This window comes from Rhincodon typus, chromosome 16 (assembly GCF_021869965.1).
Source record: "Rhincodon typus isolate 14 chromosome 16, sRhiTyp1.1, whole genome shotgun sequence".
Taxonomy (NCBI): Eukaryota; Metazoa; Chordata; class Chondrichthyes; order Orectolobiformes; family Rhincodontidae; genus Rhincodon; species Rhincodon typus.
In genome coordinates this window covers 29,877,107-29,901,232 of record NC_063347.1, presented here as the reverse complement: position 1 = coordinate 29,901,232, position 24,126 = coordinate 29,877,107, and the positions used below count along the sequence as shown (strand labels likewise).

At 37.6% G+C, this 24,126-nt stretch overlaps 1 protein-coding gene across 1 annotated transcript in view; it reads right to left on the bottom strand.

Annotated features, from left to right (window-relative positions):
- The window catches only part of atp6ap1la (ATPase H+ transporting accessory protein 1 like a), a 30,105-nt gene extending 6,000 nt beyond the window's left edge, over window positions 1-24,105 (bottom strand). Inside the window, exons 1-9 of the mRNA XM_020537420.2 lie at window positions 23,946-24,105; window positions 20,796-20,931; window positions 18,626-18,688; window positions 13,258-13,451; window positions 9,401-9,441; window positions 7,533-7,615; window positions 4,582-4,823; window positions 3,300-3,350; window positions 1,104-1,347 (exon numbers count right to left, since the gene is read on the bottom strand). Of these exons, the coding sequence (XP_020393009.1) occupies window positions 1,104-1,347; window positions 3,300-3,350; window positions 4,582-4,823; window positions 7,533-7,615; window positions 9,401-9,441; window positions 13,258-13,451; window positions 18,626-18,688; window positions 20,796-20,931; window positions 23,946-24,046 (1,155 nt within the window). The 5' untranslated portion in view covers window positions 24,047-24,105. The remainder of the gene's footprint in view (window positions 1-1,103; window positions 1,348-3,299; window positions 3,351-4,581; window positions 4,824-7,532; window positions 7,616-9,400; window positions 9,442-13,257; window positions 13,452-18,625; window positions 18,689-20,795; window positions 20,932-23,945) is intronic.
- Window positions 24,106-24,126: the final 21 nt, after the last annotated feature.

Below are 24,126 nucleotides of genomic sequence, written 5' to 3'. Positions count from 1 at the left end.
AATCTTTGGAGGATTGGTGTGGACTCAATGGGACGAATGGCCCACTTCCATATTGTAGGGATTTAATGATTCTAAGTCTGGAAAAGACTTTATGTTCCAGCAGATGGCAGATGTTGAATGGTAACTGGGACCTGGTGGAGGAGATGGTCAGTCTGTCAGGAGTGGTCAGAGTTTGAATTGGGTTTTGGACTGTGTTTTCTGTGAAAAAAATGAATCAGGTTGCTGATGCTACAGCATGAAGATCTGAAAGTTCCCTACTGAATCTCCCATAAGCAGTTCTTCGACGCTCAAAAAAAGAAAATGAAGTGAGAACTATTACTGCCTTTCTCTGAGTGAACTCTAAAGGTGACCACGATCAATCTCTTGAGAAAATCAACCAAGAAACTATCAGCAATGCTTGTGGAACAATGCATTATGAAAACCATTTAAGTAATCTGGCCAGTTTCATTATTCTCTTTTATTCATCCTTAGTTGTGCTCGTTTGTCATCCTTTATGTGAATAGACTGGAAACTATGTTTTTTTGGGTTTATAGTATAGGTCTATAAGATTACTTTGTTGTTTAATTTTGCTCTACTGAGGTTATGGTATTGGTGATAAATTGCTAAATTGCTAAGTCTTTTCTTTAAGCTACAAACCAGTGTCAAGAATTGATCATTAGCAAAGTCTGTGATTGGTTAGTCAGAAAAGTCTGGATGGAAATTTTGGGGTCAATTTTGAGGGTCTTTGAAGGTTTTAACATTACTTTTTTTTTCCACATATACCCAGAAGTGCCATCACACACAACTGAGCACCTTTGCCACCACAAAAATCACTGCGACATTTTTTTGTTTCTTTGTTTCCTCTTTAAACACTAACCATCAGCAGTAAGGTTTTAATGTTACTATGTTACAAATACAGAGGTAAAAAACGGATTTGGTTCAGCTGTCTGTCTCTGTGTTGCAACACTATATTAAGTCCAACTTTGGCCAATGGTGAAGAAAGTGCTACAACTGATCAAAATATAACATGCATTTCTATTGAAAGTCTTAAATTCGGAGATTTCCCCCATTGGAATAATCACAAATACTTTAAATATATTTCACTTTATTGAAATGAACTATACCTGAAACTCCACAAAGGTAATGTGCCACAATCTTGTCATGTCTTCTTGAGATCTGGATGCAAGTAGCGCTTCATGTTTGTGCAGACTACTGATATATTGACAGTGATATGAATTTGTAACTGGAGCATAGATTTCAGATGCATTGAACACTGCTTGTAATGAATTGTTGTGGAAGATCTGCACAAAATCCAGGCTAAACCACTTCTGAACAGAAGTTCTGTGATAATTATTTGACAGTTCAAACCTATAATTAGACAATAGAAGCACTGAAATTTTTGTCCACAAAACATTTCAAATGTTAAATTTTGCATTTGCATTCGCATTGTGTACCACAGTGTTTGGGCAAATAGGTATGTTTAATCAACCTGTCCAGGGATGTTATGACACACCTCTGAAGCAAGAGTGACTCAAACGCAGACCTCCTAGCTCTGACATAGGAACACTACCCACTGTGCCACCGAACCCCAAGGGTTGAACAGATGTATATTCTATAATCAAACTGTCGGAGATGTTATTTCACATAGCTGAAGCAGGTGGAATTTGAACACAGGCCTCCTGTCTCAGACATAGAGACACTATGACTGTGCTACAAGAGCTCCTACTGATAGGGAAATAAGTTATGTTGATTTATGAACAACACCTGTCTTGCTTTGGTACAAGTTGTCATATCATCGTTAGATAACTAATATTTTGCAATGATAATACTAAATACCTGTATAAGGCAGTAAATTAAGGAATTCAGTTGACATTGATAGATAACTGTCCCTAATAATAGCTGTGGAATTGCCAGATATACCATTGACCTAATTGGGTATCTTACTCTGTTTTGTTTGGTGTCTGTTGTGTAGATTGTGCAGGTACATGATATGAAAGGATATTTATATGGAAAGATTAAAATTATATTGTGGCATCCCTCACCCCTGTAACAGTGTTTCAACAAATGCTACAACTGGGAGCCTTATAGATTAGGAATACATTTGGCTTGATCCTTGGATTGTGCTGAATTTGGTGATCCTAGGGTCCTGATGGAAATTCTGCAACTGAGCTCAACACTCCTGACTTATGAAAATGAAAAGCGTCTATATCCCTTTCAAGCAACTTTAACTGCACTGCATCACCAGAGGATAAGATTGAGCTGAGCAATGTTTATTATATACATGAGTTACTGCCACCATTCATCATCAGGTATACTTGTATATGATGACTACTTGTCTAAAGTATTTACAGGATGATTAACATTGTGGACCTCAACAAAGTATTATCGTGTTTAGAAGAAGGAAGAGGAGAACATTGTTGTGAATGAAAGTGGTTATGATGTCATTATTACAAATATGCCAAGAACCAACTGGAACTTTAAATCTTAAGAATATGTTATGGAGCCTTAGCGCCTCATTAATGGGATTGAATATTCAGGGTATTTTGTCATTTGGCTTCAGGTATTCTAATGTGTAAGTGATTTTAAAGCTGAAATCTACTTCGAACATTCTGTGTATTCCAACCTTGACAGTCTGCCATTGTACATAACGATCCATGAACAAATAAACACACAAGAAAACACTGGAAGTATTTTCCCCTGTCTTCTGTCAGTAATACACCTAGAGCCAAGAATCAGATGTGTCTGCTACCCTGCATTCAAACTAAAAGGCTGAGTAACATTATTAATAAACACCGATGTGACTCATGAAATGTCCATGCTGGTTTTCTTCATTGAAACATCAAAAATTATCTCTCCAAAAATTGAGAATAGTCTGTAGTTAAAAGAAATTGAAAACATTTCCCATTTACTCTTCAAGCTCTTTCATCTTGCTTAACTTGTTCTGATCAGTTAACCAGCCTACCATCCTAGCCACGAAGCTTTAATTAAGATATTCTTGAGATGTAATCAGGATTACGAGTAATTTAAAGAACATTATTATAATCTGTTCCTCTAAACTGATTGTTTATTCTTTGGGTTTGACACAAATGCATCTTTCCCTTACTTCCTAAAATATATTTGTGCCTGTAATGTATCTTTATATGTCAACAAGTTTCTAATCCCAATCTGTCATTTGAAACAAGTGAAAATGCTAGAGTGCAATATACTAGATCATGTAATAGACTATAAATCAGCACAATCTTGCTTGAGCTCAGGTGCAATGTTAAGTGTACAGTACTAAGCACCTAAGTAATAATCCTTACCTAAGTAATAATCCTTACCGAATGACAAGTTGCTTTAGATTTCCGACATCACCATAGTTCAAGGAAAGCCTGAAGGTAACAAAGTAAAGTTGTAAGCAGAAAGAACTGGTCCTGTATTTCATATTATATACATATTAAAAAAAAGCATTAAGATTTATATTTAGAAAAGGTAAATTATTGCGTTAATGATTATACAGGTTGTAAATAATTCTTAAGATGCATTTAAATGCATTTCAAAGTAAGGAATGAGACCCATGGACAATGCAACACTAATTTTAGGTATCTCTTTTCTGTCTCCTCCAAACATTTTCCACATCCCTTGCACTCTATACTCTGTACTACTCCATAGAATGGATCAGTTTCTAATGATGTATCTTCTCATAACATCACATTGTTTTGACCATCTCTTATAATGTTCTCAATTTTTCAAAACAGCAATTCTGACTAAAGTCATTCAATTTCTTTCATAAATCACTCACAGTATACTATTACCAACTTCATCATATTTCTATTTACTTGTGTCACATCCATGGAACTTTTCCTTGTTTTTCTGACTGCTTATCAGCAACCTCTAGCTTCTGAAATAGAAGACTGCATGCTGCTCCAAATGTCTTGCAATATTGAAACCAATACTTAACTCAGATTTGTGTATTCTTTTCCCATTTCAAATCAAAATAAATGTCTTTCTCAATTTTAACGTAACATATTGCAAAAGCAAATCAAAGGTACTCAGCACAAATTCAAATACCGAAGACCAAGACCATGACATAAAAATATGCAATTCGATCTGCTAAAATGTGAGGTCTATTTACACCAGAATTAATCTATGCATTACAGAATATACATGCCATTGGAATCAACAGCTACTTAATGTGAGGCCATCTGAAATTTAAATACAGATACCAACTTAGGATCAAAGGACACAATTGAACATTAAAGACAAAGAAACAAACAACACAGATTTGTTTAGAATTACTTTTCCAGTTCTCTCATCTACCTCTCTGAATCATATCCAAGATCTCACTGCCTGTAATTAAAATTTGATCCTAAACTATAGTCTGCTTTGTGTTCTGGATTTGTTTCTTAAAACTCTAAACTCATTTCAGTCAACTAAATTAAGATATTTCTACTTCCATTACCTGTATGATTCTCAGATATTGTACTTCCCTCATAATAATAAATGAGTCAAATACCAGTATGTTCAATTGTTTCTAACTGATTTGTAACATTTTTTTTAGAAAAACAATCTAATTCTAATGTAAGATGTCTAAATGAAAAATGCAATGTACCTAGGACTTACGTAGCTTTATCTGCAGTACATGTTGAATCCCTGGTATTAATTTTAGCAGTGCTCCCAAAAGTTCTGTTTGTCAAATCTATCTCAGGCTGGTCTCCAATTCGGAGTGTTACCTTCTTAGCTATGAAGAGAATGCAGGGGATTTCACCATCTGTGACATTTATGGGAGGATACTGGTTCCAGGTTGGGACTTGTAGAAGCTGTCTACCTGTATTCATTACATCATTGAAAGCAAGTCTAATGACCTATGAGAAAAGATATCAGAATTTAATTCCTATTGATGAATGTTGAGATAACTATTCAGTGAAACTTATTTATTGTTTCAATATTAGAACTCAAAGACAAAAGAATGTCCTGCTGCTGCAATGAAACAGCATAAGTATACCATGTATGGTTGAATACTGAAAGAAGAAAAATGTTTGAGAAATATTATCTTATTTGACAACTTTAGTCTCTTTCTCCATATTATTTGAAGTCTGCTAGAATAGATATTAAATTCACAACTTATTTTTCAAAAGGTAACTGATGCACCAGTAATGACAGACATTGTATATAATTACATAGAAATTACAACAGATCTTAATGAGCCTGTAATTATCCTCTATATGAGCATGTTTCAATCCACTCTTCCTTTCCTAAATCATGGTAACCTTTCTTTCTCCAAATTATCTCCCTTGTTCTTAAATATTAACAGCTTCTGATCAAATCATGAATTGTGGTAGTGAAATCCACAGCCTCTCAACTCATTGCATTAAGTCGTTTTCCTGCTGTCTGTAATAAATATCTACATATAATCTTACAGCTGTGTCCTTTCATTCTAGATCCATTCCACCAGTGGGAGCTATGTTGGGTAGCATTGAACTTCAATGGAAAAGGTGGAAGTTGCATGACATTAGGTCGATTGCTCCTGTGGAGGATAATATAACTCAGAAGTTTTAGTCTGAATGGTCTGTTTTGTTTCAAACAGAAACTATCCCAGAACGAAACACCAGAAACCATCTCCAATCACTCTGTTCTTAACTCATATTCCTTGTTATCAACCTTTAAATCCATTTTAAAAATAATTGTTCCTAATTTCCTCCAATTTTGTATACCTTAATCTTCAATAATATTCACATGCGCTACTTTATCAAAGGGTTTCTAAAAGTCTAAAAGTGTACCTCTTACGATGGCTTCATATTAATAATTTTTGTGGACTTGAGTTTGAAAGATTGTGGATACCTAGATTTTTGTTTCGAAAGAAGTCAATAAAAGAACATTGGAACTATTTCTTAACAAGGCATTTCTTGGTAGTCATATTGTCACATCTCACTAGGTACTGTGTTGAAAATTGATTTGTGGAATCATGACAAAGATCAAAATTCCCCAATTTCCCTGTCTTTTAAGCCCTAGATTAAAACAGAGCACGGACCCAGGTTCTATACTTAACAGAAATTATTATTTATTACAGATAAATAAATTCTAGGTACAGTAAACAACTAGGAAATACTGACATATAACTCTCTTGATCAAGCTAACTGCCTTTACAAAAATCCACGCACACACATACAAAAGACCAAAAAGTGACGTTATGGGTTGGGGGAGAAATTGGGATGGCAGGTCAATGGTTCTTGTTCACGGGGTTCATTGGGATGATCTACTTGGCTTATCAGGAATTGCTGTTCATCAATCTCCAGGTGTTGTTCACTTTCATAAAGGAGGCACAGAGGTATCTGAAGGTCATCGCACCTCAAGTAAGGGAAAGACAGTCCCTCATGGTAACCTCAGCCAGTGTTGGAAGTGAACCCATGCTGTTACCTTAACCCTGCATTAAAAAAAACGGGCATCCAGCCAACTAAGCTTACTAACCCCTCATACCATAAGCAATGCTAAAACATACATTCTATTCTAACATGAATAGAAAGGTCAGCTATTCATAAAATTAATGGATAAATTAACTAAACCTTTTTCTGCAAAGGTATATTTAAAGCAGTAAAGCAGAAGAATTCAACAAAACAACTTTTTATATCCATGTCTTTGATGTCACAAATATTTTACCTTTGAGTTTCAGTATTTTTGCACTGAAGTAAATGTTGCAGATGCATTGCATTCAGCAAGGTTCCAACAACGGCATATCTATTAAATGTCTAAATAAATTGCCAGTGATGCTGTTCATTGAAAAAAAAAAATCCATGGGATTTTTCATGTCACTTAAGCAAGCAGATGGGTCTTATGGAAATAATTCAAGTATATGTGATTAAGGATTCCAGTGTATTATGATCACATCAGATTTGAGCACATGGGAAGTTTAACTCTTCAAATTAACTTAGATTTTTACACTATAAGTATTTTTAAAATTCCATATTTTCACAAAACGTTTCCAAATCGCTGCAATATTCAATGTTCCCAAGCTTCTGGGGCACCGGAATTGATTTGCTTGGATTTCTTCCTTTTGTGTAGAACTATCTAATGAACTGTGTCAGCAATTGCTTGGAAAAGATTGGAGGATTCATACTAGCCTGACTCAATACATGGGTTTGCATTTTACAGGTGAACCACGTATGATTCAGTGTGCTGCTGTATCCATTCTCATTTTGCTGAGGCTAAAACTCTTTCTCTTTTTTAGTTCCCTTTTTCTTCTGGTATCTTTTTCACAAGTATGAGCTGCTCAAAATATTGAATGACTAACCTGTTATCAAACTTCAGCCAGTTCCATTCTAAAGACAACCACTAGGAAGTGTGGAGAAAAGATCAGAAAATTTTATTTAATTCCTTTCTCCTAAGGGAGCACCTAGCTGCTCTCATCTCAGCAGTTTATCACAATTGCATAGCTAAATTGTAAATTTAGCAACATTGCGGGTATGAATAAGTACTATAATTATCCATTGGCACTGCAAAATGTTTAGTAACCACATAATTATGAGCAACCAATTGTTCAATAAAAATAAGTTTGCAATGGCTTTAATATCTCATACCTGTGAACTCCTGCCAGCTGTGAAAATAGCTGTGTAGGGAATACTGTTTGCTTTTAAGGCATTGATGACCAATTTAATGACATCTATTTAAAAGTAAAGAAAATACTCTTTAGTAAATTTTGAGTTCTTTTTGCTCTTTCTAACATAATACTGACCACAATATCACAGCAAAGTTTAATTCATAATTAAATCTGCAATTACATCCCACTTTCGCTTGTAATACAACATATATAAAAAAAGACAATTAAGGATTAGCTGGTCTCAACTATTGTATGCTAGCATGATGTAACTTCTGCATTAACTCCTTCCTTGCTGCAAAATGCAAAGGGAACCAAGTGCTTACTACCTGCATTAAAGGTAAAGTCCAACTTAGCCTCAGGGTGCTGTATCATTAGAAAGCAAGATGACTGGTGGTGGTTTAGCCTGAGAGTCAGTGCACCTCAGGTGATGGGAGAGGCTGAGAAAGAGTCCTTTGTCGTAACCTCAACCAGTGCAGGAATTGAACCCATGCTGTTGGCATCACTCTGCATTGCTGACCAGCTATCTAGCCAACTGAGCCAATCAACCTTGTTTAATTAGTTCAACCAGTATTGGTTATCATATAAATCAGTGTTTAAGAATCAAATGATTATAATTTTTATTTGATTTTATTTTATCTAATTCCAAATTATATATGTCAGAAAAGAACACTTAATGAAGTTTGTTGCTGTACTTGCACATATATAAGATGACTCTCTGATAATTCAACAGCTTTATCCAATGAAGAACTCAGTTTTACAAACTGGGAATGCTACAAATTCAAGTGATGACTTTCCACTGTTACCAAGAGATTGGTCCAGCTAGACCTAACGTCATCGCATCAAAGAACAACCACCAACAATGAAAGTGAACCACACTCAGAATTACTTGGATAGATTTTGTCTACTTTTATTGAAACACATCTACCTGAAAGTCTAAGTCCACTAACTCCAGCTGGAAAGATCCCATCGATGTTTGATTTATGTCCCCTGCTAAAAACAGATTCTGTAGATCAGGCATCCATAATAGAAACCACTCAGTTATAATCTGCCAGTTTTAAAAAAGATTATAATCCACCCTTTTCTCTTTAGACATTTCATAAAGTCCACTTTAAATAATTTGTATTAACATTTGATTAAAAGAGGAAGTGTAGCCAAAGTTAATATCTCTTTAGTAAATATTGTGATTTGAAAGACATACATGGCTCTCAAGTTTTAAACTAAAACATTTGGACATTTGAAATCATACACCTTTCCATTTAAATTAGATGTCTCATGTATTGATGAATATTTCATTCGTGATCTAGAACAGAACTAGATAATGCATTTAAAAGTCCAAATGTTTCAGTTTAATTTGGGAAGTTCCTGTAGTTGTGAAGGGCATTGAAGCTTCTTTGGTTGAATATTTTTAATATTTTTAAACTTGTGTTCGATTAGTATATTCTGTAAATCACAAAACTTGAAAGCTACGACTATCTGTTGAATCACAATATTTACTAAAGAGGCATGAACTTTTGGTTAAAAATCATACAATGACATCACAGAGACTGACTGCAATTGCATTGGCAGCAGACACAGCCTTTTAAAATACCAGTTCTATAAACTTTTGTTTTTGATACCATCTGTTGTCTAGGAGCGTAATTCAACTGATTTTAATCAAGACAGAGGCAAAAACTGGAACTGCAACAATTAAACCAGTTTTTAGATTTTTTTTGGATCACTTCAAACTGAAGCGCTAATCCATCCACGAGGTTGCTGTACTCCTCATTAAAACGGAGTTCTTCCATCTAAAATTTTGGAATTCGATAGTCTTCACAACACTGAAAGGAGTGATACAGCCTGAAAGCTTACCATTATCAGTGAGGAATTTGGTGTCTGGTACCATTGCAGGTCTGTGAAAGGAAAGTATAGACTTTACTTGAGTAATAAACCAACAATGTCTCACGAATGTTTACTTAGTATGATAATTAAATATATAAGCTAATTACATGTAAATTGTATTTGTGTCACATGTCTGACAGTAGTGTGCAAACTTGACATGTTCCTAATGATCATGCAGGATTAATTGATCCCAAGAGAATCTTGCAGTTTCTATTCTCTATGAAAGCAAAGCCTACCTTGATTGAAAATATATGAGAGTAGTCCATTGTAGAAGTAGGCCTCAATGTTATCATATCTGGCTAATACTAATTAACATGTTTGGACCTTAAAGTCATTTTATCCTCCATCTGATTTTATGTGTTATTGACAAATCAGGTGGGTTAGGGCAAAATCAGACTCAAATTTTCTGTTTCTGTAAGGAGACCATGTTTTCATTCTTTACATTATAGGTTTCCTTTATATGATTTTTGTTATTATCTGTCAAATATATACAGTATACATTTTAAAATAATTTTTTTCTTCTTCCTTTAAAATATATTTTTCTATCATTCTTCTTAAATTTGGAACATTTGACATTGAATTACCTCCAAAGATAAACCAAGCAGGGATTGGGTGAAAAGCCAAGGGAGTTTAAAAATCTCAAAAGTTAATTATTCCTACAGGAAGTGAAATACTGTGCACTTTTTAAAAAAAAAAATCATTCACCAGAGAACAATGAATTGCCATTTATGTAAAACTTCTAAAGAAATAAACATCCCAAGATGTTTGACGGAAACATTAGAGAGTGCAGTCATGGCTCAGTGGGTTTATTCTGATACCTGAGTCATAAGGCTCCATGTTCAAGTTCCAATCAAGGCTTGACTACAACAATCATGATTCTCCAGTAATAGTACTGAGAGAGTGCTGCAATGTAAAAGGTTTAATGGTAAACCATGTCCCCATGTTTAGATGATAATAAAAGATCTCAAGGCATCTGGAAGAACTGAAATGTTATGCTCAGTTTTTTGGCCACCATATATCTCACAACCCACTGTACAAGAACAGGTGATCCGGTCATTATCACATTGCTGTTTGTGGGAGTATCCCATGTGCTTATTGGCTGCCACATTTCCTAAATTACAATGATGACTACAAGAAGTACGTCTTTGTCTGTAAAGTGCTGTAGTCATAAAAAATGCTATGGGAATGCATCTTTTTCTATGAGCAAACAAATTTGGAGATCAAGAGTTGCTATTGGGACAACTGAACAAATGTTTGGCAAAGGTGGTAGGTTTTATAGCATCGTAAATGAGGACAGAGAGATAATTATTTGGGGCTGTAAGTCACAAGCAACTGAAGGAGCCACTGCCAATCATGGATGAACAAATGTCAGGGTTAGAGATGCACTGTGATCTCGGATGGTTGTAACACTGGAGGAGGTTTTGGCTATAAGGAGGAGCAAAGCTGCAAAGGGATCTAAAATTAAGTTTCAAAACCTTATTAATAATAGACAATTCTACCAACTCAGCAAAGTATTGTTAAACCTTGTGTTGCGAAGATGCTATGTATCTACTATTTATGGAGGGCTTAGGTTTTGAAGGATTATGAATAGAAGAAGTTATTTCAAATTTTCTGGCCATACCTAGACTGATTTCTTTAAACACAGTTCTTGAAAGTTCACTGTTGACTTTGGAGGTTTTTTAATTTAAAGAAGGATTCCTAAAATCACATAACTGGTGATAACCACTTGCTTTGGGTGTAGACCCTGTTGGGCTGATCTCTGAGCAGTGAGTGATCAGGAGAGGTTCTAGTTTCATTCAGTTTGATGTAGGAAAGCCTGAGCTAAGAACAAGCTCAATGGGAAGAAAGCTTGCTATGATCAAGTTACCCAGGTGTTAGCTCCCATTTTTGAACAGGAAATATGAAAACGTCAGTTCAGGGTAAAACCTATTTCTTATTTTGAAAGTGATTGAAAGAACATCGCAAGATATTAATTTCCAGAGCAAGTTATATCTGCAAAACTTCAAAGACAGCCACACATGATTAGTGACTTGACGACATGTATCAGAATCCTATTAAGTGTGTGTGCATGTGCATGTGCATGTGTGTTTTTTGGGAATATTTAGAGAGGTAATCAATCATATGCCAAATTATTTACTGCGCATGTTCACCAGTTATTGCATCTTTATTGAATATGTTTTGTTTAATAGTAAACCCATTATTGTGTTTATTAAGAAACCTGGCTGATAGAGATTTTTGTTTAAAACCTGATATTGTTATTTAGTCAGTCATCTTGGTACCTGAAAGAAATATTTTTATTTCATGTTGTGACCTGTAGAGTAGTGGGACTAGAATAACATGTGCTCCTCCAGCCTAAGTCATAGTACTTGCTATGATAATGCTAACGCTGTTAATATTTGTAGGTTGAATAGACAATGATTTAAGAAATAAAAATAATGTTAGCCTATAATGATGTTAGCTAAATTGATTATTAATTTATTTCAATAGTTTATCAAATGTGTTCATCCTAAAAACCCTGAGGTCCTATGGCTTTTCCAGTCACAGTGAGAAGTGGGAAACATATTCGAAAGTTAGTCCTCTCAAAGTTGTCTAATGCCCTAGCTTAGTAAATATTCTTGGTGTTTTCTTTCCAGTCAATTTTCTCATTAGCTTTCACTCCTGAAGATTTCCTGAAATCAGGATTAAGAACCTTTGTGAAGTCTGCTTGACTAATCTTGAAGAACCAAGGTCAATTCTAGTGCCCTGACCATTGACCCAAGTAAGATAGCTAACTCTACATAAACAGAGATCCAAGATGGTACTTTACCTGTTGTATGGCTTAGCAATCAGGGGAGATGCCAAGAGTTTAAAAGCTTTACTTTCCATTAGCTTCTAGTGTAAGTAGATCACAGTTAGGATATTTAGTTATCTTACTGAAAAATTTATTGCTCCCATAATTTCCTCATTGGGCAAGATCTCAGTTATATTTAGAACATTAGTGAAACTCGCAGATTTTATATTTGATCTGTGCAAAATAAGCAGATCTGTACTGGGGTGATCAAAGGTGTATACAATTGACCTCCACATTCCCAGGTTAAGGGGAGAAATATCATCCTTATTGAAATCCTGCAAACCCTGCTGGATAGTGCATATTTCGGGAAACATTGATGTCTGTGTCGAGCTCAGCCGTGATGGTCTCACAGTTAAAAGTCCTGGTAAGCCTACATTTATTGTCTCAAATCATTAACATAAAGCCCTTGATCAAGGAATGGGAGGGCTGATGCTATTTGCAAAAGTACTCCAGCTTTGGTCCTTGGGGAAAATGAGAAGAAAATTACTGGAACATAAAAATTAGATTTGTGGTTTCCTTTCCGGTAAAACTACACATTTGTCATACTTATTTTGATTTCTTATGTGACTTCATTGAGAAGAAAATTATACATTAGTTTCCTTTTAGTGCAAGTTAAGGTACCCAGTGCAATTGTGGCTATTATATTAAAGATCCTTGGGTAGCATCTTCCAAACCCATGACCATTTCTATCTAGAAGGATAAGGACAGCAGATACGTGATAAAACCACCACCTGCAAGTTTCCCTCCAAGCCATTCACCATCCTGACTTGGAAATATATTGCTGCTCCTTCACTGTTGCTGGTTCAAAATCCTGGAATTCCCTCCCAACTGGCATTGTGGGCTACATACAGCACATGGACTGCAGCGGTTAAAGAAGGCAGTTCACCACTACCTTCTCAAGGGCAACTAGGGAATGGCAATATATGTTAGCCAGTCAGCAACGCCCATGTCTCACAAGAGAATATAAAACAAAAATTCATGTGCAAGTTAATTCTACCTATGGTTTGATGATAACTTCACTATTAATAGAGATGATTTTGTGCTGTTCAGTTCTGGATTCCAAAATGGTAAGTAGTTCACAAGTATTGGGTTTTCTCCAAGTTTCTGTTGAAGATATCTTGGAAGCTGATTTGTCCAATGCTGGTTTATAGCTGGTAAGATAATGGACGACGGAGAGGAATCCAGGGCATTCTACAGACAATCAAAAATATTAAATTGAGCTCACAAGATAACTCCTTTCATTTACATTCAGGAGACAAAAAGTTCATAGGACTGATTTTACAAATGTAGGAGTGGTATAGTGGTGTTGTTACTGGTAATCCAGAGTCTCGACTAAAGCTATGGGGATGTGGGTTCAACTCCCACCACTGCAGATGGTGAAACTGAATCTATTTTTAAAAAAAGACATCGTCATTGCATGCTATTATTGCATGGTAAAACTGACAGCAAATTCTGGACCCTGCACTAATAAGAGGAAATCTATGATCCAGTCTAGTACTTTGCCAGGTGCATGGCTTAGCTATTCAGTGAAATAACTCCACAGAGGCCGCTATCCAATCACTAAGTCACCCTTTATTTACACATGGAATGTCCTTGACACTGGTCCAACTCTCTCAGAGCCAGCTCTCAGAGTTTCAGAGTGTCTGACATTCCTCTTTGCCTGTAAGTCCGGGCTCCCTAATTGAGGCAGTTAATCTGGTCCAATCAGGAAATTTATAATCCATGAGGTACCCTGACTGACATTGTTACAATCACTACATCCTCGCCCTCTGAGTGTGAGGACATAGGCATGTCCTTTTTCTTGTAGTGCCTCCTGGGGCGTTTAGCACAGGGTCAGGTTCCTGTGACTCTGTATCGGATACGGGGTTTTGGGGGGTGCGGGGGAGCATGTGATGCACAGGAACTCTCCTCTTGCACCCAGAAAGTCTCGGGAGAAATTCACGCTCTTCTTCTGGTGGCAAAGGCGCCTATGCGGCGTGATCCACTGTGTTCATCTCCGATTCAGAGGTCTCTTCAACGCTTGATGGCGAGGGAGAACACACAGGTTCTGACAACTTTTCCAAATGTTCTGAGGAGCAAGGCACGTTTTGCTGCCATACCATTTATGAGTTTGTGGCTTTCATATTGTCCACGTGCTTGTTCAGGACCATCGCACCTAACTGAACTTTATACATAAGTGGACATGTCTTTGCGTCAAACAAGATTCTTACCTATGCAGGGCTATTCCCATGGTTCCTCCACCAAACTTTGTTCCCTGTAGTAAACTGTCTCTCTTACTTGGCGGAGTGTGGCGTCCAGCCCTGGTGTTCCTGATGCTGTTTCACCCTCACCCCTGTCCAGGTCTGGGAAGATCAGATTTAACCTGGTGTGAAGTCTTCTCCCCTAACTCTGCTGGAGCTATTCCTGCAGTTGCATGAGGGATGATCCTATAATCCAGTAGGAACTGGGACAGTTTGGTATTTAGCGAAGCTGTAGGCTGTTTCTTCAAGCCCGCCTTCAAAGTTTGACTTCTCTTTCTGCCGGACCATTGGATGATGGATGGTATGGAGCTGTCTTTATATGCTGAATCCATTTGACTTTAGGAAATACCTAAATTCCTTGCTGGTAAACGATGGCCCATTATCTGTGACCAAAACTTTCGGGATTCTTTGTATTGCAAAAGATGCATGCAGTTTTTCTATTGTTGTTCCTGTATTTGATGAATGAACTCTATGCATGTCCAACCACTTTTGAGTGGGCATCAACAATGATGAAGAACATTGAGCTCATGAAAGGACCTGCACAGTTGACATGCAACCAAGTCCAGGGATTACCCTGCTGTGAGGAGCTGGCAGTAATTTCTGTCCATGTCAGCACCCAGAGGATTGCCCCACCAACGCAGCTATATCTGCATCCAATCCTAGCCACCAGACATAACTTATCGCCAACATTCTCATTTTGGAGATGGCTGTATGACCCTGGTACAGTTCAGCAGTCCTGAATGTATAAATTATTGGGTGTTGCTCTCCACTAGACCACCTGTGAGCTAATACTACCCTGATGCTGTATGGGGAGGTACTGCATATCAATACAAGATCTCACCTCAGAGCATGATAACTTTCAGAAAAGTGAAGAAACAGCTATGGCTTGGCTACGCTGACCCTTTTTTAGGAGTTGATACAAAGGTGCCAGGATGGAGGCCAGGTTATGTATGAACTTTCCATAATAATTCACCAGCCCAAGGAAAGACCTAAACTCCGGTACAGACATGGGAGCTGGGGCACCTTTGATCGCCCTCACTTTATCTTCCAATGGGTGTAACCTGGTGTTGTCAACTCTGTAGCCCAAGTATGTCACTTGAGGTGGCTGGAACACACTTTTCCCTTCTTAGGCTATTCCATGGAAGTGGACAGCCTTGCCAGCCTGACTGAGCTAGGGGAACACCACTTGAGTGAAAATAATTATAAAGCCACACTCAGGACATATCCTGACCAGAGGGACTCTCGGGCAGCCTTACGCCTTCTTAGGCATATGCCTGCCTGGGAGGTCCAAGTTCTCTAAGTACTCCTTATTGGTCTTCCCTGTTATTAGCACGTCATCTAGATAAATGGCGACGTGGGGTAGATCTTGCAAAATGTTCTCCATCATCCGCTGAAAATTGCATAGGCTGATGATATCTCAAATGGCAGTTTTGTATATTGGTACAAACCTTATGGGTATTAATAGTGGCATACTTCTGGGAATCCTCCTCTCCCTGCAATTGCAAGTACGCATGGCTCATGTCCAGCTTCGTGAAGGACAACCCCCTGTCAGCTTTGCGTATAAATCCTTTATGTGAGGGATTGGGTATTTATCCAGCTGTGAGAAATGGTTTACTGTTTGTTTAAAATCCCTACAAAGGCAAACTGACCCATCAGGCTTCAAAATCGGTCCGAATGGTTCTGCCCACTCCGCAAACTGGCTTGATGATTCCTTACCTTTCCAGCCTTCTGATTTCTGTCTCTACTTTTGCACGTAAGGCAAATGTCACTGGGCGGGCCTTGTAGAAGCATGGAATTACTTCCTGGTCAACATGCAAGGTTGCCTTGACTCCTTTGATAGTCCTTAGACCTTCCTGAAAGACTTCTGGGTTTTTAATTAGGACTTCACTCAGACAGTCATTTTCTAATCAAAATGTTGAGCCAATCTACGTGAATCTTTCTCAGTCAAATTCACCCCATCAAGTTTGACCTGAGCCTTTTACTACAATCACTGATAACTGAACCAGCGGCTTCTCATAGGAGACTGGAACTGCAGTTATAGCCTTAATCTGTAAAGGTACCCAGGTATAGGTTCTCAGTCTAGCCAAGGTCTTGCACAAACTTAAGGGTTGGAGCCCAGAATGAATTTTGTTAAAGACTGATCCTGTGGTTACTGAAACGGCCACTTCAGTATCGACCTCCATTAGAACCAGATGGCTATTTAACCAGATGTTTATTTTGATGGTTCAGATTTGAATGTTACTAAGGAATTGACTTATTCCAAACCAGGTGTAGATGGACCCTCCTGGATACTGGACTATTAGTTCTCTTATTCAGTTTAGGTTTAGTAGGACTCCTTTGCTGTCTTGGGTCCACATATCGGCAGCAACTACAATGGCTTGCTGGCCCAGATTCTCAAGAAAATTTTAACCATTTGGTTGAGGCTTGGCTTTGTTTTGGGTTTTGCTGCAGGCTGCCCGAGAGTCCCTCTGGTCAGGATATGTCCTGAGTGTGGCTATATAATTACTTTCACTCAAGTGGTGTTCCCCTAGCTCAGTCAGGCTGGCAAGGCTGTTCACTTCCATGGAATAGCCTGCAACTCATGTGCTCCACTTGCCACACTTTCCAATGATAAAGCCAATTGTAGTGCCTGTTTGAAGTCCAGTTGGGCTTCAGCTAGTGGGTACTTTTGCATGGTTACATCAATAATCCCACATTCCAAATGGTCTCTCAGCATCTCATTAAGGGTTAAACCAAAGTCGCATGCCTCTGCCAGTTAACCTAACCTAGTCAAAAAATCTCAATACAGATTCCACTGTTTCTCGAATTGCTGAGTAAAAACTATAACATCTCAGAATTCGAAGAGGCTTAGGATTGTAATGTTCTCTACCTAAACCTAGACTCCTAATAACCAAAAATGCTGTGGGTCGACAAGTTGTCAGGAGACCTACTCATTGCTTTTCACCTGCCCCAAAGTCATTTACCTGGAAAAAATAACACATTTTTCTACATACTGGGCCCGTCTTTGACAGTAGGGTCAAATGAGTCAAGCTTCCCGAAATAACGGTGTAATGTTTACCCCAACTCAAAGGTGACAGTTGTGAGCGAGTTTCTTCAGGCATGTGCTTTAGTCTCATCACCAGTGAAATAATGCCACAGAGGCCAGTATTCCGTCATCAAGTCTCCCTTTATTTACACATGTAAAGTCTTTGACACTGGTCCAGCTCCCTCAGATTGTCAGACTGTCTGATACTCCTCTTTTTATCTGATTGGACCAGATTAACAGCTCCAATCAGGGAAGTCATATTCTATGAGGTCCACCTGGCTGACCTTGTTACAATCACCACATTCAGCAATCAGGGAAGTGATTTCTGTGACACCTTGCTCCTCCACAGGCTACACATTCCAATCGCTTCCAGTGGAATCAATACACAGTTGTTAACTTATGGCAATGGTGTGAACTTATGGCAATTATCCACTATTATCCTATTAAAGACACATGAAAACGTTGTGACTTTTGACAAACTAGGAAAGGTTTTGGATAATGTTTTTAGGTACTTGTACATGAGATGATTTGCAAAACCATCCCTTCAATTCTCATACCAATATCATGACCAAAATCTTTTCATTTAACTTACAACCTAATAAAAATATTATAAACTTAGCAAAAATATATTACATTTATATTATTATTAAAATTATTTTAAAAATTAATCCATAGAATTTAATAGTGTCTAAATGTATTGTTGGTTGGGAAGGATGAGAAAACAAACTCGTTGAAAAAATTCTCTATGATGGCTTCCTCCTAATCCATAGTAGAATAGAATTTGGTATTGTGTCTGCCAAGCAAGTATAGTGTTATACAATGTCCTATTCACAGTTTCTTCTAATTATTTTGTCATTACTATGAAATAATTCTGTATGTTCTATTTTTCTTCATTTGCCTCTTTCTTAGAAGTGAGTTAATGTTTCCGTAGTTTTATAAGCTATCGGTTACGTTCTGAATATTGTTCATAATCTAAACTAACTCTTAAAATTCAATGACTAACTTTTTTGTACAGGAGGTCTTAATTTGCTACTGCTTCCTTAGAATAAGCAAAACTATAATTTTGAAAAATGTGCTTATGAAATTAAGTTCCACCATACCTGAACATTTGAAAATGTGTGGGCCAGCTTGCCGTCAACAGTGATAATATCATGGATGTTCAGCTGAAGTACAATCAAAATGTAAAGAAATGTAAGAACTATAATTTAAATAAATGTAAGTTTCTGTTAAATAAGATGTTGGAATTAGACGAGCACAGATATCTCAATGTTGTGGGAGTGGAAGGGATTACAGAGATGAGAAGCAAGGTCACAGAGGGATTTGAAAATTTTGATAAGAATTTTAACATCAACCTATTGCTTGATTGGGAGCTGACATACATCACAAGGACAGGGTTAAAAGATGAACAGGACAGCAGCAAAATTTAGAATGATGGAAGTTTTACAGAAGATAAAATCTGAGAGGTTTACCAGGAGTCCATTTAACTAGCCACATCTTGAGGTAACAAAGATATGGGTGAGGATTTTCCATCAGATGAACTGATGCAAGTGTTAAATCAGACAACATATATGATTTTAGTGCTAGAGCTACCTGATCAGAAGTACATCATGAGTTGAAATATGACACCAAGATAGTTTGATCTCAGAACGTTGCCATGAAAGGAATAGAGTCAGTAGCAAGAAAACAAAGTTTGTGGTAGGGAATAAAGACTTTGATTTTTCCCAAAATTTTATTGAAGAAAATTTCTGTTTCTGTATTCACGGATGTCAGATAGGCATAATAATATTTTATCAACAGTGGAGGAGTCCAGAGAAATAGTATCATGGTAGAATTGGGGTATCTCGGTGCACATGTGAAATCTAAGACTGTCTTTTGATGATGTTGCTGAGAGGCATTGTGTGGATAAGAAATAGGAGGGCTAAGGATAAATCCTTGGGAAACACTAACAGAGCAGGAGCACGAAGAAAAGCCATTTCAAGTGAAACTGTATGTAATTAGTAAGAGTCGAACTAGGCAACTGCAGTGCCACCCAAGTGGATGACAGTGGAGAGGAGTGGAGGAGAATGGCATGTCAAAGGCTGCAGATGAGCCCAGATGAATAGGGAAGGATAATTTACCTTTGTCACTGTCACATAGGATTTGGTTTGTAACTGGGTAAGTGATGTCTTGGTATTAAGATAAGGACAGAAGCCTGTCAAAGGGATTCAAACAACAAGGCTGAGGAAAACTTGAGCACAAATTTGGAAGGAGTCAACATTTTCAAGGACTTCATTCTTGCAAACTACTGTTCCATATGCAAACTTCCCTTTCCTCCATGGAGAGATCAAGATTCGTTTTTAGGAGAGGGTGATGATTGAGAGAGGAATAATACTTGAAGTATATACTCCATATAAACAATATTGCTGAACATGAGGTGAGAAGTTGAGTGATCAGCAACTTAATGGGAATAGGCGCAAGGGAAGATCAAGAAAGGGTGGGTTTCAGGGATGTTTGAATTCAGACCAGGGATGAGGAAAGATAAAAGTTTCAGACAAGAGCAAGGAAGGTTAGTAAAGTAAATTTGACCAGATCAGCTAGTAGAAGGGATGAATGTGTCAGACGCAGCTGATGGGATTGTATAAACTTAGTGACAAAGATATCCATGAGCTTCTGACACAAGAACAGAACCGGAAAAACTCAACTGAAATTCTGAAGAAGGGTCACTGGACCCGAAATGTCAACTCTGCTTTTTTCTCCACAGATGCTGCCAGACCTGCTGAGTTTTTCCAGCAATTTCTGTTTTGTTTCTGGTTTCCAGCATCCACAGTTCTTTGGTTTTCTTTAGCTCCTGACACTTATTGGACATGATGATAGAGGAGATAATGATATAGTTACATGGTTTTCAGTAGAGAAAAGAAGCCGGGTTATCTTTGCATTCTGGGAGGATTCCGGAATGATCATGAAATAATGAGCAGTTTTTAGCAGTCAAAAGAGGGATTTGATAATAGATTTTCACATTTCAAGATTATACACTAGCATTTTACTTTATTTGCAATTTAGTAAATACTGCAATGATTTTACAGGAACATTATGCTGGTATTAGCTAGAAAAAAGATGGATAAAAATTATTGTGGAATATAATCTTTCCCAGATTCTCGGGCTAACCAAAAAAAAGGTATATTTTTGCCCATCTTACATATTCCTTTTTAAGCTGCAGCATTCTGTTGACTTAAAAAAAAATTTAGAACCAATTAACTCATAGATTTACAGAAGGAATTTTGCCTGAATTACCTTGTCTTGCCAGAAAAGTATTACTTTCTTTGGGCCTCTGTTGACTACAGGACTGAGGTACCTGAACAGGTCCAGGGCTTCTTTGTGTGATCCATTGTGCTGTTGATGTGGAATATTCACTGTCTTCCACAATGCCCTGTATTAAATTGAATGAAGTACTATATTTGTATTGATAGTGAAATAGAAACATCTACCTATTTGATATAACACAGTGTGGAGCTGGAGGAACACAGCAGACGAGGCAGCATCAGAGGAGCAGGAAAGCTGACGTTTCGGGTTGGGATCCTTCTTCAGAAAGGATCTGAAGGAGGGTCCCGACCCGAAACGTCAGCTTTCCGGGCCCTCTGATGCTGCCTGGCCTGCTGTGCTCCTCCCGCTCCTCACGGTGTTATCCCAGACTCCAGCATCGGCAGGTCTATCTCTACATATTTGAAATTTTCATTTATCAATGACTTAACTACTTCTTTGCACTTGTGTTTTTATTATGATTCAATCTTATGATTTAATTCTGACTTTTATTACTGCAATGCCTTAGATAATTGAATATGCTAGTAGTAGGAACCAAACTTGCCAGGCAGGTATAAGAGATAAAGTGTATTGTGGTATTCAACCAGACGGCCTTTGTGGCGCCAGGTGGCAAGTACTGGACTTTAAAAAGTTTTTTTTTAAATTACAGTGTATCTGCGCGCAGAATTGAATTGGGATAAGAGAAATCATATGGTCCGTTCATTCGGGTATTTACTATTTGCAGAATAGGATAACTCAGCAAATTGCTTCAATTTCGGTCAGTACGATTGGATATCCAAAACAAAAACAAAGTGCTGGGGAAACTCACTCAGAGATAGTAGGAACTGCCGATGCTAGAGAATCTGAGATAACAAGGTGTAGAAATTTCTGAAGGGTCCAGACCCGAAACGTCAGCTTTCCTGCTCCTCTGATGTTGCCTGGCCTACTGTGTTCATCCAGCTCTACACCTTGTTATCTCTGCTGGGGAAACTCAGCAGGTCTAGCAGCTTCTGCGGAGAGGCAAAGACATAATTATTTTTTTGGAGTCCAACGATGTTCTTTTTCAAAACAGAGGTTTGACTCTAAACGTTAACTCTCACTATCAATGTGCCAGACCTACTGGGTATCTTCAGCACTTTCTGATTTATGTCAGATCTCCAGCATCCGTAGTATTTTAATTTTATTTAGTGAATATCCAACCAGTAGAATGTCTCATCTCCTTTCAGACTTTAACTGTCGCACAAAAACAGATTTGTTGGATTGTAAATAGCCAGCTCGCCATGGAATCATGCCGGTGAAAATCGGAGGACGAGAAACTCCCAGCACCGCGAAGTCTTGAATCCCAGTTCATGCACTCCCCAATATACGAACTTCGGTCAGTTGTATAGGACTCGTTCCCTTCAAGTTTACCGTGGGTCAAAAAATGTAGTTACATTTTTAGATATTTACGAAAAGATAAGATAAACAACCAAGAAAATATTTCGCAATACCACTGCCTTTGTGAACGGATGTGGGGCATCAAGAATTAAACAGCAAAGAAAGCTAATTATTTTTGAATGGTATCTTCAGGTATTGTTAGTGACAGTGCACAGACTTTATAGGGTGTTTTCGTTGTGAAGCTTTGTAAAAGCTCCGCAAGATATTTACCGAAATATTTATCAGCATCTTGCCAGACCATAGTTGGTAGAAATATGAACAAACGTTGTCCAGTCAGGAACAAAACTTGGTTCTGGCAGACCTTGAGCATTATTCAGCTGAGCGAAATATTTTCCGGAGCGGACAAAGGTATGCAAATAGCATCCCGGTTCGATCATTTCTTAAACCTTATTCCCAGACCATTTTGGCTTCGGACAGTTTTTTTTTATACGTATAAATGACACTATACGCAAACTATTGTTATGTTGCGTAATTTGGTGCTAGGAACGTGAGCACTGCCACTGAACTGAAAAAGGTGTTACAAAAGAGATGTTATGCAAAAATAAAACAGAGAACTGCGGACACTGGAAATCTGTAACAAAACTCAGCAGGTCTGGCAGCATGTGTGGGGAGCAGACAGGGTTAACGTTTCTGAAGAAGGGTTACTGGACTCAAAACATTACCTCTGCTTTCTCTCCACAGGAGCTGCCTGACCTGCCGGGTTTCTCCAGCGATTTCTGTTTTTGTTATAAAAAGAAGCCACACCTCTTTAAAGTGTGGAATTTATACACTGGGGCACAATATATAGTATGTAAATTATATTTTTCTGTGTGGTTGTCTCTCTCACGTATTGGGTATACTATTCCAGCATCGCGGCTATCTGAACCTCATTTGTTTTGGTAAGAAATTATAAAATCGGAGAAGGCAATTCGGAACGTGGAACCGTTAACATTATCCGAGCTCTGATTTATTGTTGGATCTCAGACTGTCTAATACGGATTAACGGAATCACATGCCCACATTGGCCTACATGATCGGTAAAGTGCCATCTGTGCAGTACAGCTAGACATTCAGATTGGATTCACCATTGGGAAATAAGTGCACCGTTTGATTAAAAACACATACATTTTAGTCTTATTCTCCACTCACAAAAACAATTAAATTATCTGTTGAGTTGAAATCTGGCAGAAGGAAAAGCAACCCGCACATTTTAGAACTCTGAAAATAAAAAAATAAAAATGCTAGTGATACCAAGAGGTTCCAATATTTGAAAATGTAAAAAAATCAACATTTAGTGGTAGACCAAGTTACAGGGGCATTGCAATTGTTTTTCGTTTCGTGTAAAAATTGCTTCAAAGGGAATTGAAGAAATACAAAAACAAATTAGTGACTTAAATGGATAATAAGGTTAGGTTTATATAAAATGGCAGATAATAAATCATTTGAAGTTTTAGCTGTTTATGAAATTGCCGTCGTATACGTAATACTCAGTAATAAATTGATAATGTCAGGAGTTAGTTCCGAGTTAAGTTTACAATATTCGCAAAAGGCTGGAATATTGTATTGGGCAATCCAAAGGTACATTATCAACGATGAACAGAAATAGCATGTCCCCTATTTATCCTTCATAACATTATTAAAATTGATGTATACATACAGTACTAAACATTGAAAGTAAATTTTATTTCCACAAGTTAAACAACTTGTAACTTGAAAACTTAAACTTACTTCGCTGACGACCACATGATAACGGGCACGGTATGATCAGCCGTAACGGAAAATCTCATGAGGAGGGAAATTGTTAAGCACTGTATTTTATAGGTTTCCATTGATAAATAACCAGCAGCGCGTGCGACACAACGTTCGGCGATCCAGAGCCAAAGACAAGCTTCAGTCCGCGGCAACAAGG